Source organism: Phaethon lepturus, unplaced genomic scaffold (genome assembly GCF_000687285.1).
Source record: "Phaethon lepturus isolate BGI_N335 unplaced genomic scaffold, ASM68728v1 Scaffold57970, whole genome shotgun sequence".
NCBI lineage: Eukaryota > Metazoa > Chordata > Aves > Phaethontiformes > Phaethontidae > Phaethon > Phaethon lepturus.
The window spans coordinates 1-14,885 of NW_010513748.1; the positions used below are offsets into that span (position 1 = coordinate 1).

Genomic DNA, 14,885 nt, shown 5'->3' on the forward strand with positions numbered 1-14,885 from the left:
CGGAGAGTGGCAGTCGGTGCCTGGCAGTTTTCTCCTCATCGAGGAGCGCTCGCCGGTGTTTACACGTTCAAGACACGGTGCTCGAGCTGCAACACCAACCTTTTTATTAAACGCGTCCTGTAAGGCTTTGCTGTACCCCTCCTTTTTGGCACTCTCCCACAATAAATCATTGCGGCTTTGGAAGCAGAATGGCAGATTCTCAGCTTGTCAAACACCTGTAAGAGTTCTGTCCCTGAAGCAACTGCAGCAAGGAGGCCTTTCTTTAAGATGAAGCAGGCATTTCGATGACAATTTTGCCAATATTCTTGTTTTCTTCCATAATCCTGTGTGCCTCTGCAATCTCGTGCAGAGGGTAAACGCTGTCAATAAGTGGTTGGAGATGAGGGGAGGTTCCTCCAGAAAAGTACGGCAGCACATTTTCTGTGAAGGCTCCCACCAGCTGCTCCTTATACTGAAGAAAAAATGAAAGCATTTAGAAGATTATTTCAAATCATGTCGTTCACAGGGGTATCTCTAAGCACAGTGTACAAAATGTGCACAGTTCTCAGGGAGGCTCTTTCTGACATGCTCACAGTGAGATGGACATATAAACATCTGACAGGTGTAAATGACAGGCGTAAGAAAACTTCTCGATTAACTGTATTTTAATTGAATTAGAATCTCCAAAACAAGTGGTATAAGCTCAGTGCAGAACCATTTAAACTCAAACTGATAAAATTCTTGAGACTATTACGTATTACACCATGGACAGAATCTATTCTAGGGCTCTACACTGCTGTCTTTTACTGTAGTATCTGAGAATTTTCCACATAAAGTGATTGTCTCTTGGTAATTTCTGGGCATCCAAATGGCCTCAGTTTCTACTTTGAAAAATGATCTAACTGAGGTCTTTCCCTTCCCCCCGCCCCGACTTGATTAAGTTGCCTGATCACTTGAGTTTTTGCTTTTTCTTAGGCCAAATCTTTATATTATAGTACTCGTGAAGCACATTAAGAAGTCCTGGGTATCATTCCTCTGATTCAATAGCTGTAAAGGGAGTAATTTGATAAAAATAGAAAAGGAAAATTGTAACTTAATTTTGCAATGTTTTCTAAAGTATGTAATAACAGTTCAAGGTGGTGCTTTTTTGGTAATAATACATTAGATTCTGCTTTAACACGGGTATCAAAAGAAAGCTCTCAAAACTATCATCGATTTTAAGATCAAACTGTATACAGTGTTGATAGCCATTACTTGCCTCCTTGTCTCGTGATCTTAATAGACTTGTATAGATGCTCCCTCTTTTGGAAAGCAGCCTTGCAAGCAAATCTCCATGTACTTCACCTCCACCCAGTAGTCCATAAATAATCCACCGGCCATCAGTACTCAGACAGTTGAGATTCTTCTCCCAGTATGAGCCACCCACACAGTCTAAAATAACATCTACTCCAGAACCTCAAGGAGAAGCAGAAAATATTTCAGCAATGTAGTTGAGCTGCATTAAAGGTAGGATAATTTCAGGAAAAACTAAAACCTTGTTCTTTGTAAGTACAGCATCAATCCTGCAATTCTTATTTAAAACTTTCTACTGAAATTAGGAATTGGCACAATGATTTCTAAGGAATTCTAGAATTGGGCACAAAAAAAAAAGAATCCTTCTAGATCTCTAGATGCAGACTGTCATAAACAACCCTGAATGCTTAGAAAAGCTAACTTTTTCTAACAGTAAGGGAACTAAGTTTTGTTCCCCTATTCAAACATTTACAAAGACAAGTGCAAGGATTTGGTCACAAGGTTTTGATTTCCTTGTGGATGCAACAAGAACACAGACACAATATTTATGCCCCAAATGAGCACAAAGCCAAAGAGTGTCCATGCAGAAAATGGAGTACAATCCAAGTACAGAAGGATAGATTCTTGGGCTGAACAGGATGTTAGGTTGTGCTAACAGGGCCATTGCTGTCTGCTCCCTCACCAACAAAAGTGACACTTGAAATTGAGTGTATGTGCGTATACTTTAGGAGGTACACATTCATCCTCAACTGTAACAGCGTCTTTCACACAGGTTCTTACCTTGGGTGAATGCCAAGGCCTTTTCACTAAAATCCTCATTCTTGTAGTTGAACCCTGCAGCTGCTCCGGCATTTGCTGTTGCTTTCAGTTTCTCTTGAGTTCCTGCTGTCACAATGGGAACAGCTTTTGCCAGTCTCACCAGCTGAATGGCTGCCATACCAACCCCACTAGCTCCAGCGTGGATCAGCACTGTCTCGCCCTTCTGTACTTTACCTGAAGGAGGACGTAAGGGAAATGACATCACCTTTGGATTAAAACATGATCAGGATGGAAAATACTGAAGAGGAAGCTGATAGAGGTGCCCTTCAGTGGGCTTTGTTTACATTTTCATATCCTTCATAAAAGAAACAAATCCAGAACTAACACAGCTCGCAGTGTACTGACACGACCCCATTCTACCAAATTCAGTGGAATGACTTTAGCTTGGCCCTCTCCAGTTCTGGGCATCTATGACCAAGCTGCTTAGGTGAGTGCAGTCAGCCTTTTTATACCAGGACCGTCCACTGCCAACAGAAAACACACTTGGAGGATGTTAATACTGAGAAATCATGCACTCAAAAATGGAGAAATGCCAGAAGCACTGGCTAACATTAAGGACCAGTTCTACCTATCATTTTACCATCTAACAGTTGCCTTAACGCATTCATGTGTGTTCCACTGATTGCTAGTGGAAGTGAGGCACCACATAGTCCTAATTGACCACAGACTCCCAGGAAGCAACAATGCTCAAAGCAAGTCTGCATTTCAGGTATGGAGGAAAGTTACGTGTTTCTAACTCCTGTTCTTTAGTGGACCTTTTAGATGCTAATGCTGAGGAGGGAAGAAGGGTATTTATCAACTGAGGAAAACCCTGGGAAGTGTTATTGTTAGTGCCTCTGTACCACATTTTCAAAATCAAGAGTGAACTTACACCTGTTTTAAATCAGCTCAGAGGGGATTTTACCTACAATTAATGTCTGTGTGAAACAAGGCACGAGAAGATGCTACCTACTGTGGATCCACAGGCAATTAGTGAGAAAGTTGATGATGTGATCATGTTTGCAGGGTAGTCAAATCTTTAGAAGTAGGATGTTTTTTCAGTTTTTTGAGGAACATGTACGTTATTTCAGGGTTTAGGCTAATGGAAATTGCCATTCAAGCTGAGAAATACAGACGAAAAGAAAAACTGACCATCTTTCCATATCCTTCCTTGTAAATACGCAACCAGCAGAATAAGTTGTGACTGGGGAGATGTGGTCAAGATTTCAGGATTTGGGTCTGGCATACTGGATTCTGACCCATGCGAACGGAGCGACAGAGAAAAGGCTCTTTGGAGGCAAACAGCATTCAGATAGAGGCAACAAAGAGAGGACTTTGTAACAGAAAGTTACAAAGATGAGCTGTTTTGGTGGGATAGATTTGCAAATACACTTCTCACCTACAAAATGCAGCAGCTGAAAGGCTGTTAACCAGGCTTCGGGAATGGCTGCAGCCTCAATAAAAGTCATATTATTGGGAATTGGCATCAGGTAGCCTTCAGGTACTGTAACGTATTCTGCCTGGCCACCTCCGGAGAGCAGAGCCATCACTGCATCGCCAATCTTCCACCGGCCTTTGCAGCCAGGTCCGAGCCCAGTCACGCTCCCAGCTGCTTCTAAGCCTAAAATATCACTTGCTCCTTTGGGGGGAGGGTACTTCCCTCTCCTCTAAAACAAAAGAAAAGAGAGGGCAGGAAGGGAAAAGCCACACATCAATCAGTGTAATAACCTGCAATATTTTGTTCACATGCCTCCAACCTTAATTCCTATTTATTTAATCCTGATTTTGCGCTGTGCAAATGTTCCAGTAATTTGAGGATCTTCTATCCTCTGGTAACGCTTCTAGTTCCCTAAGTATGTTTTATTCTTAAAAGTCTCTCTGCAAATTCAATTTGTTGGGAGTCCCCTTTGCCCAGGCCAATCCATGCTGGGGGGGTATTATGGTCTTCAGTTGCAGAGCATGGCTTTCAGGTCAAATTAAAGCAGCTCAGACTTAACAATTTGAATTTTCCCCCTCTGGAACTGAGCCAATGGAACATTTCATGTTCATCTCAAATGCCCAGAGAATGGTCTAAGCATTTAGAAAGAGCTTTGGTTTTACATCTTTTCTTGAAAGGCAGCTGCCTTTCCATGCCACCCCAGCATTGCAGTGATCCAGATAAAAACATTTATCTGCTGAATCAACAGACATCACTTCTTTCAGCCCTATGAACTCTCCCTTCCAAATGCTCACTAGGCCCATTCTCTTTTAACTCTTCAGATTCGTCCAGACTTCAGTTAGGTTTTTTAAAAATTGGTGTCCTTTTCAGGTGCGTAATCTACTTAACATACACGGATTAAACATACACTTTACCTGGAGTAAATCAGCCCTATTCAGAGCGCTGGCAGAGACCTTCACAAGAACCTCTCCTTCTCCTGGATGTGGTTTCATCACTTCTTTCACATAGAGATTTTCTGGGCCTCCTGGACAATCAAAATAGGCTGCCAACATTTTCTCTGAAAAAAAAAAACCCGACACAAATGCAGGCATGCTCACGTGCAGCTGGAAGATCTCAGTAATTAGTAACCACAGCTCCACAAACTCCACTCTGCAGACAGGCAATGCAAACTGTGACGCAGTTTGAAGGTAGAAGAGAGGAGTGCTGCCAGAGAAAGCTGAAGAGTTATGATGCAATGAAATACATTAACATTGGGACAAAACATATCGTTGCAAAAGCCATTTGACAAACTATGAAGATCACCTTGCATCAAGTCATAGGCTTTAACCCTGCGCAGAGCTGTGTGTGGATCCAGCAGCGCTGACCACCCACCCACCTTAAGTGTAAAATGTAACACACAAATGAAAATAACATCCTTTGCTCTCCACTTCCTGCATGATTAGGGCTCCGGCGTTCAACTGACTAAAGGACACAGGTCCTTAAAATAGTAGACACAAATGGGAATTTAAAACCCTCAGCAGAAAGAGCCTTTATTTGACACATCTAAAATCACGTAAGTGCCGCTTTACAATTCAGCCCACAGATGACAACCTGAAGATACACAAAGGCACAGTGGTGGTTTAGCACAAATGAAAGATAACAAATGGTTCTAAAAATTCCTGTTTCCCTTGGCTCAGCAGGTGATTCCTGTGTGCCTGATTTGCTCTGGTAGAGGGTCCCACTGCTGCAGGAGGCTTTCAAGTAACTCCTCAGGCACTGTTCCTGGGTTCCTTGCTTTTGGCACCCACAGTTGTTGAGATGGGCTGAGATGTCAAGCCTCCTCCTACCTGGCAAAATAAAATCTGGAGCAGTCTTCCCTCTGCCCCCTGAGTGCTGGGTGGAAGAAGAGGAGAAGAAGAGAGAATCACAACAGGAATAACTGTATTACTTCCTGAGAGCTGGTACTACACGGAATACAGTATAGGGCTGCCACCCAAAGATGTGCACAGAGCGGGCTGCAAGCCAGAGCCTCTTCAAGTAAATAACGTTGTGTGATAGACCTCCATGCCCTCTCTAAAGATCACTTGCATTATGATATCTGCACAGGAAAAGATAAGTGCATGCTTAATTATTTGTGGTGAGACTGCAAATGCAGAATGATAAACACCTTGAAACCTCAGCAATGTAAATCCCCACGGGGTGGTGCTCTATGGCTATTTTATGGTGAATAAACACTTCCAATTCTTTGTATAAAATGTAACATAAAGGCTTTTCTTTCAGAGGCTGGCTGTCTATTGTTTTTCTCAGCTGAACCATGTAATCCAGTCCCACAAAATGTTTCTGTATTAGCACAAAAATTTAATGGGAAGCCCACCAGATACCACCCCACAACAGATGCTTCTCTCTCTTAATCTGTCCAAATTTAGTCAATTAAAAATAAGATGCCAAAGAAGCTTTTCCCCCTCTTCCAACACAGTCCACTAACCTGCATTTTTATAAATGCTTGTCTTTGTTGCTAGAGATTTTTGCTATACTTTTTGCCCCCCCAAAAAAGTATAGTGAGGATCTGAACGCCTACATTGCTTTCAAATGCACAGAAAAATGCAGGAATCGAAAACTAAGTTTCCAGCCAAGTGCAACAACTTCAAACTGTGAGATCTGCTAGCAGTGGCCCAAACCAACAATTTAAAGAAGTTACCTGGTTCCCGAGTGCAAGTTGTGACTTACCTTTTTCCCGTAAAGAAGGGACGATGTTCTCTGCACCAGGAAGGAACCCAACCTGGCCTCTGGAACAGCTCTGATCCCAGTGCCGCCTCTCCCAGCTCTGCCCTTGCAATCGGCTACTCCCCAGCAAGTCAGGGGTGGAACGGGACAAAGTTGTGTTTTACTTTGGAGGAACAGACATGAGCAGAGTGAGAAATATTAGTACATCTCACCATTATTTCTACCCATGGACCTGGTTTATTCCACAGATGGAGACAGAAACCTACTTTCCCCTTCGGCATTGAGGTGGGGATCTGCCGCTCCCCCCAGCACACAAGGAGGTTTGGTCTAATGCCTTTACTGTGCCGATCCGCTGGATGTGCGCGTATTTGTGTGTTCTTGGGCAGAGCACTGAACTGATGATTTGATTTCTGAACTCTGAGTAGCGTAGGCCGGATTTACTTAAATTGCATTAAGGGCATGTGAGCTGTGACAGTCCTTATGCTATATATCCACCTGAGGAGGCTTTATTGTGCTCTTGTTCACATAAGGCAGCAGCGATCAAAATTTACTGGTTCATGTCCATCAGCCTGGTGCATTTCTACACGATGTTTTAGCTGCCTGATTGCACCTCTTTGCTGAGCTTTGCTGTTTCCCCCAGAAAGAGAAGGATCACATCATGCCTTTCTCAGTGGCCTAGTCACCTGCTCTTGAGTTGTGAGGGAATAAAACTGACACTTCAGGGTATTTAAAAATTATAGATCATATGTCTGCCCATGTGTGCAAATTCTTCTGTGGACTTTTTTCCTATGGATTTTGAGATTTTTGGATTCAGGCTTTTTAACTCTTCTTTGACACTAAACTAATTTAGAATCAAATATAGCTAAAAAATCTTTTGTTCTCATGTGACTCCAAGAGATAGTAATTTATTTGTTTCTTCAGATGAAAAGATCACAGAGCCTGGTCTTCTGGAGACTGTTCTTCACCTAATGATGAGGTAGAGCCTCAGCTGTCCCCTGTACAGTAATGGGTTCACTCAAATGTGGATTCTTTGATGTCTTATAGTATACACAGTAGTATTCAAGCCTGGTAGTGATGTTGTCCCTCCGTCCAGAACTTTGCAATCCACTACAGTCTAAAATATCTTTCTGCAGCAGTCAATGACAATGCAAATCGACATGTTAAAAATGTGTTTTATTTGTAATATTCAGAGATGTACAGGACAACCTGAAAATTTATTAATGTAACAATTTCCTTCGTCCCTTGGGTATGTGATGTTATGCACAGCTGAAATGCTATGAGAGAAGTTACTTTGCTTAGGGAGAATAATGATTTTCTTATCTGCAAACAGGCTAAAAGACAACATAAAAAAGATTAAGCAAAGCATCTTAAACCAAATCTTGAAGACATTACTTTCAATTCAGTTAAGAAACTTAGATGATAGATGGTGATCCTCTTATGAGCAGTGAGCCCTCAATTGTTCTTGAAAAAACAGAAGGAAATTCAGCAGTTGGAATGTTGTAAAGCAGTAGTTTCTTGCTTAAACTGGATAATGTTTCAAACTTCTATGCTTTATTTCCTCGTGAGCAGTCCTTCTGAAATTGATGGAATTTCAAGTTTTCTGCTCATTCAGCTACCTTTCTCTCTAAAGTAGTCTGCTATAATAATTAAATAAAGGAAATAAATTAAAACCCAAATAAATCAACAATGATAAAAATCATATACAGAATTGCTGTAATGGAGATGCTTTTTTTCAAGTTCAAATCCACCTCAGACTATCCTGTACTCAAAAGAAGACAGATGTATTTTTAGCTGAAAATTAAAAATACCAGTACCTATATTCACGAGGTATTTCTGTTTTAAAGAATAAATAAGCACTTCAAATAATTTTCAGAAATCTCTCGTGACATGCAAAGAAAAGCTACTTTTTTTTCTTTTTGCAAAGAAATCATCCAGAACAACAAGAATAAACCCCAGAAAATAAACATTGTCAAAACTGCTGCAAATCTGGCCCTGGAAACCCTTTGACCTTAGACTTTACTCAGGAACAGCGGCCAATTATGGACAATGTGACTATTTGCAAGACCAAATAACTTGTGTGCAAATTGTTATAGGATTTTGCAAGTGTTGGCATTTTTTACATTCTCCCAACTTTACACTTTCTGCTTTCCTCCCGTGGCAGCAGAGAAGCTAGTATCAACTGTGATATGGGTCCTGAATTTATTACTGAGCCGGCTGGACAGACTCAGGGCTAAATAACACAATAGCTCCTTTTGGATCTGTTCTAGCTCCATTTGTAGTACTGCAGAAAAATACTAGGGTAGAACTAGTCTGAAGTTAGCTTAAAATATAAGGCCCAATTCTTAGATTTAGTAAGTCTCATTAATTGCTGCCCTAGATGGAAACAATCCCTTGAAAACACTCCTTACCTGGCAGGACCATTCTGGTTTCATAATATTTCTTATCTGTTTTGAGCCCATGATTAAAAACTCCTATTGATGCTCTCAGTATATTTAACTCAGTAGACGTCCTTGAGGTTACTGCTTGAAGCCATTTGTCCTTACCTTATGCCAAATGTTACCAGGATGGGAAATCTCTCTGTTCCTCAGTTCAGAGCCCAGCACATAAATGTCCCCCAAAATTTGTATACTTTGAAGTTAATGTGCTCGCCATACGTGTCAGTGACAAAGTCCTATAATATCTAATCTCTAATAGATCCATCATAGATGCTAAATATGACAGGGATGAGGCAGAATCATGTGTGGAGTGCAAGAAAATTGAGGCTCTCTATGCAGTGCAGTGCTGGTAGAATGGTTTTGTGGTCAACCTGCTATAAGACACTGACAAAAACAGCGGTCAAGAACAATAGGAAGCAGAACATAACATAAAGCAGTCTGAGGTTGCTCTGATAGCTGAGGCTGAAATGAATGTAGCAAAGATCCAAAAAACATGTGCAGTCCACTTCCTTCTTCTCCTGGCCTGTCTGCAGTCAGATGTGTTTTGGTTAAACAAAATGCAGGGGCTGGGAAGTGTGAAGAAGTGGAGGCCAGTCTCTGCCAGCCTGGCACTAAGCATAGACCCGCCAGCCAAGAATCAGGCTCTGAGGGTCCAGCAGGCAAGTTTGTTTTAAAATCTGTGTTATAAGCTCTGAAATCTTGTTCTTGATCGTAGCTTTTTGACTTGTAAAAGCCTTTTGAAAAAGGTCTCATGAAAAATTGGTTACTGAGCATATTATAGCTCATTCCAGAGCAGCATTCTAAACAGCTTATGCCCCAAACCACAAATTAATCCCACTTACCTTTAGGCACCTAAATGAGGAAAAAAAGCTAGGAGCACAGTGGGCCTACAACTTCATTCCTATTCAGTGAGAGGAGATGGGTATATCCATAGGTGAAGTTGGATCTTACTGCCCTACAAAATAGTCCTTAGAAATACCCTTGAAATTCCTTAGGAATTCCTTAGAATTGCCCCTATGGTGAAAATCAAGGCTATTCTGGGAATTTGCTTTTGTGCATTTTATCCATTTGGATGATGCAATAAAATGATTGTATCCTCAATATGGAGTCAGCCATATATTACATCAATAAGATGTGTAACTCTGTTGTTTCAATCTCCCCGACCAAGGACAATGAAGAGTAGTTAATCCTTGCCAGCACCTCACACAAAGGGAAAACTATATTTGAGATGTAATTGAGATTCTGTGGCTGGTCTGCAAAGGTTTTGCAATATTCTCAAATGGGGAACGAAGAGATGTTAACACTCTTTAAAACACTAAGCCCAAGAGAGAGGAACTTAAGAGGACTCACACAAAGGAAATGGGCAGAAGAGGGAAGGAAATGGGAGCACTTGTTAGAGAAGAGGTGCTTTGTTACTGTGAGACAAGGAAACTAGCTTCATGATGTCTCAAGATGCACATGTAGGAAAAGAGATTCCAGCTTTCTTCTAGAGACTAGGCTTTCTAGAGAAAGTTTGAAATCCTTAGAGAGCTCATGTGTCTTTGAAGAAGTGGACTGTGAAGGAGAGTATCAAAACTGATGCTCTAAAAAGTGTGCTTAAGACCTCAGCATTAGGCATATGAGGTCAAGAAAATGTGACTGCCAGATCCCATTTTGTTGAAGGGTAACTAACAGAAAACTTATGCTAGAATGGCCAAAGAAAGAGAGTTTGGCAACCTATTCATACCCATGGAGGCTTTGGAGCACAGTGGGATGTGATATCTGGAGAGGGTTTAGCTGTGGAGCCATAACCACATCTGTGTTCAGTTTCCCAGATTTTCAGGATTTGGTAGTTCATCAGTTTAATTTTTGAAGCTGTTTGCAAGGGCAAGCTAATCAGTGAAATGCTGGCATGCAGACACACAGATACAGCCATTTCTCTTACCTAGTTTCTCCACAGCTTCCACGCACACACTGGGATACATTCCCACTCTGTAAGTAGCAACCAGAATGAAAGTCTTTGTCTTCACAACTATCAGGCCTCCATCTGGCTAGATAATACGGAAAATTGGTGTTAGGTTAGCAGGTTCTAAAAATACACATATGTATACATGATGCCTTACAACTTGGGCTAAGTTTTCTTGGAGAAAAAAAGGCAAATATTGTCTCAAAGTCTAAGCCAGGACACAGAAAAACAGTGACAATGCATGTTTTAAAGACTGATGACTATTAAAGCAAGTCAGTCAAATGCTTTGTTATGTTGCCTGTTCTCACTTCTATAGATTAATGTATTATTGCACAACATTTTGAAGAAGTTTTATCCTAGTGCTCAATTCCATATGCAAAAGCATTAATAAATGCAAATAAAATAACTAGTATATACATAAAAGCATGTCCAGTGTTTTATGAACCCTGCCTCCAAAACTCAGCCTCTCTCATTTGTACTAAGGAATGGAAAAAGACATTGCAAAGTACTGCATTTTTATGAAATGGGATCCAAATTTAAGAGCTGCTGAGCCTCTTCTGCAAATTGCTTATCTCATTTCAGGATGGATTTACTGGAGAGAGGAAGAATTAAGAAGACTCCAGTAACAACCAGTTGGATGTGTTCACTTCTGATTGCATGGCTCAGCAGTAGTAACAAGATTCTGCCACCGCGAGCATGGATGCATCTAGCTGTGTCCTTGGTTTCTGTTTCTGAATTTCATAGGGGAATTACTGAGGCTGGAGTCCCACAAGATGAGCAGGCTGTCAAACAAGGTCCTGCTCACTGGTGTCTCTTCACTCCCCTAACTCAGTTACCTGCTCCCACTAGCTTATTCTGGCCTGTGGGCTTTCCAGGCCCTCCTATTACGTGATTAATTCATTAATGTGGCAAGAAACCACACACAAAAAAAAGAATTGATAGTTTTTTGTCACATTAGGGAACTAATTCAAAGGAGAACGTGACAAGCACTGCAGCTGGTGTTAGGGAAATAAATGGTGTTACCGTTAAATTTGTGTTATACAGCTGACACTTTTTTGTATTCTGCACCGATTTCATTCCACACCTGCTGGGCAGGTGATATGGAGAGAAAGGAAGAAAGAAACATGTGAAGCCTTTCTGCTTGTGTTACGGCATTCATGTAACCAGGCAGCAAGGTAAGGAAGTAGGAAGTCTCCAGATTTCTCAGGACGGCCACAGCTCTTGTCAACGTACATTTTGAAGATAGATAGAATGCTCATCCGCACGGACACATTTATAGTATTTCTCCTTGAAGTAGAGTCCTCCCCTTCTAACTTGCAATAAGTTCTTGCAGAAAGTGTAGATAAAGTTTAAAGCATTCTCTGGTGGCACCTGTGTTAGTACAACACAGTGTTATGGACGAATAATGCACCCCTCCGCAATGATGAACTGCTTTCCACCCTCCCACAGTCTTTGATGGTTCACTTAAAATTATGATGTAAAAACAAAAATAAAACAAAAAAAATCTGTCTGGCTTTGAAACTAGGCTTAGTTTCTCTATAGTCCACTACATTTTCAAAGTCTTATTTGAAACAATCTGTTTAGTCTGTGATTACTATCTGTGTAATCCCATTACTCAGTGACACTTCTCTAGGTAGTCAATATGCCCGATGGCGACCGGATCCTGCTGTTGAAAGGCGTTATTGGGTAGGACACAGCCTTCCCCGGACTTGGGTAGAGCTCACCCAAGGATGCCAATTTCAAATATTCTTAATTTTCAATGGGGAAGTATAACCTTTAGCAATTCCAGGAGACCAGATCATCACATCTCAATACAGCAGTGCACACAAGGCACAAATCTATTCATGTCAATGAACTCTTGGGCTAAGTGTATATGTAAGTGGGTCACCGGTTTGGCAGATTTATATTCAGCTGGTTGGATGAGATGATCCAATGATTCCTTCTGGCCTGAAATTCTTTCAAGTCAGTGGAGCTCGTGACAATTTACACTGGCTGAGGCCTTTGCTCTAGACCTCAGCATGTAATCCACCTTGCAAAAGAGACAGCAGGCTGGCATGTCTAAAAGCTGTGTTATATATTAAAGATCATATACTTATTAAAGATGATGTCACTGTTACCTGGCTGACCGCCAGGTATGGGGCTAGCTTAAGAAGAGCTTCATCTTCTGAACACATTCTTCTGAGCGTCCCAAGGGTAGCAATATGTACCCCTGGAAAAACTGCCTGGAAATGTTTGAGAGCTGGTATCATGGGGATTAGGAAAGGAAGTGGTACCTTCCAACAACATAAGGATGTGGGGAGCATTTCTGAACTCCCTAGACTGTGTCAGGGAGTGCACATTAGCTTTGCCATGTGATATGGTATGAACAGAAGTGCCATTATTGTGCTCTGTTTATCAGCTGATGGACAATGAAAACACATAAGCTACATCTATACGAGAAAATTTAAGGTGCCAGGGAACAGTTCTGGGTACTGTCAGAACAGTCCAGGAACAGTTTTGGCCTGGGCCAGCAAGCACTTTCCCAAACAATTCCTAGGCACTGCCTGCAAAATGCAAATATCCGAGGACTACTCCCCAGAGGCAACCTGGTACAGCCACTCTGTGTTGGGGGTATATTATGGGCACGGGTCATTCCACACCAGCAGGTCTTGATGCCAGAGAATGGACCTACATACATCTGCTTTACTGGTGGAATCATTGAGGGCAAAATTGTTAAAAAGGACTCCTTGAAAATGCCAGTTAAATGGCATCTTTCTTCCAAAAATCAAAGATGTGAAATCAGCAATCAACTTCACAAGTTAGCCTCTCAACATGGCCGCTAGGCTGTACCCATGTAACTCGGGCTCCGAGATTGGAAGAAGCCAGTGTATTTAGTAGAGCACAGCACTCCTTGCCATTATTGCTACTTTGTGCTCTAGATTCCTGGAGTTTCTACCTCTGCTGTCACTTCCTAGGACACTCTTTGATCTCTTACATTAAAGCCGAAGGTTGATGCACAAACTTTTCTTTCCTTTATGTTGATGATAGCTGCGTTTTCCACATGCTTTGTTCTGATAAGACTGTCATTCAGCAAAGCCTGCAGTTGGTTCATTTTTCTTCTGTTCTGTAAAAAGAAATATATGTTCATTCCCCTTCCCTTTTATACTGGAAACCAGATCTTCCTCCATGTGGAATTCAGGAACTTCAGCAGAAGTAACGCTAGGCTCAGATAAGCAAAATCACAAAATAAAAATCCTAAATACAGAGTAGCAGAATAGACCAGCAGGAAAATGATCACTTTTATCAGAAAGGCTATAAAAGTCCAGTAACATTTTTATAGGGTAAGTATTTCTGGGTTCTGCTTTTCCATGGCATTTAATTTTCCTCTCACTGAGGAAACAGTCCACAGTGAAAACACTAATGCGATAAAACTTGCTACAACCAGCAGATCAGAGCACGAGTAGGGGGGTTGGGTGTGGTTTCTGGGCCAGGCTTGACCCAACACAAAAATTTTCTTTTTAAATGGTCAGCACTAACATGGTTATTGTTAGACCTCTGGGTCAGTGCAACGCTACTGGGGTACTGCTTGGGAATGAACCTTACATTTCTCTCAGGTGATATCTCTGGCTGCGTAAGTAGCAGCAAGAGAAGTGAGATGCTGATTAAATCTTAAAAGAATTGCCAGTAGGCATCTTGTTTACTTCAATCCTGGCCAGCTACTAGGTGCTGGCAAAAACTGCAGACCTGCAGTTCTGTTCATGCCACTGTGCTCAAATTAATTAGTAGAAAAACAGTATTTTCTTATCACTAGAGTACAGCCATATCATACATCAGATTTAAGTTTCAATTTTAGTTTTGTCAAGTATTACATGATAATGTATGAAATCTTGTAAAAGAATTTAGTAAACTAACTCTGGATAAATCTTGTGGCTTTATGGCTACATAACCTTGAAGGGTTTATTTTACATGAGGATATTGGAAAGGATTAATATTGCAATTAAATAAAGCTATCAGGCTTATCAGGCAGCATAGGGAATGGCCTGTCATGAAGACGCCAGGCTAGTGCATTTATTATTAAGTCCTGAGCAATGAGGATGTATTTGAATTATACGCCAATGAGGAATGAGCAGGCATTCCGGTTAGGGGTTCATGTCCAGATACCAAACAGCACAAGAAGCCTGGCAGAAGGCCGCAGGGCCGCTCTCCGCTCTCCGCCCTCCGCCCCCTGCCAGGCGGTTCCCGGGCCGCACATCATGGCCGTGGCCATGGGCCGAGGCAGCCCCGTTGCCCGTACGAGCAACCCTCGGCCCGCTCC

General features: G+C 41.6%; 2 protein-coding genes across 2 annotated transcripts; both read right to left on the minus strand.

Moving 5' to 3' along the window:
* Positions 1-103: 103 nt before the first annotated feature.
* TP53I3 (tumor protein p53 inducible protein 3) lies at positions 104-4,560 on the minus strand. Its single transcript, XM_010290739.1, has 5 exons — positions 4,423-4,560; positions 3,470-3,737; positions 2,053-2,265; positions 1,238-1,434; positions 104-451 (listed from the first exon to the last, which is right to left on the minus strand). Exons 1-5 carry the CDS (start codon positions 4,558-4,560, stop codon positions 263-265), a joined length of 1,005 nt encoding a protein of 334 aa, XP_010289041.1. The 3' UTR covers positions 104-262.
* A 3,259-nt stretch (positions 4,561-7,819) lies between these two features.
* On the minus strand, positions 7,820-13,682 carry PFN4 (profilin family, member 4). The gene is made up of 4 exons (XM_010290751.1): positions 13,566-13,682; positions 11,825-11,962; positions 10,571-10,676; positions 7,820-7,848 (listed from the first exon to the last, which is right to left on the minus strand). Exons 1-4 carry the CDS (start codon positions 13,680-13,682, stop codon positions 7,820-7,822), a joined length of 390 nt encoding a protein of 129 aa, XP_010289053.1.
* Between the last annotated feature and the right edge of the window lie 1,203 nt (positions 13,683-14,885).

Excerpts from the sequence above, each read along its gene's own strand:
- TP53I3 (XM_010290739.1), bottom strand. The coding sequence starts at position 4,560 with ATGTTGGCAGCCTATTTTGATTGTCCAGGAGGCCCAGAAAATCTCTAT. Across the intron at positions 3,738-4,422 it reads ATAGGGCTGATTTACTCCAG|AGGAGAGGGAAGTACCCTCC; the intron begins GTAAAGTGTATG and ends CTTTTGTTTTAG. Across the intron at positions 1,435-2,052 it reads GGCCTTGGCATTCACCCAAG|GTTCTGGAGTAGATGTTATT; the intron begins GTAAGAACCTGT and ends CTTCTCCTTGAG.
- PFN4 (XM_010290751.1), bottom strand. The coding sequence starts at position 13,682 with ATGAACCAACTGCAGGCTTTGCTGAATGACAGTCTTATCAGAACAAAG. Across the intron at positions 11,963-13,565 it reads CATCAACCTTCGGCTTTAAT|GTGCCACCAGAGAATGCTTT; the intron begins GTAAGAGATCAA and ends GTACTAACACAG. Across the intron at positions 7,849-10,570 it reads GGAAGCTGTGGAGAAACTAG|CAGACTACTTTAGAGAGAAA; the intron begins GTAAGAGAAATG and ends TAATTATTATAG.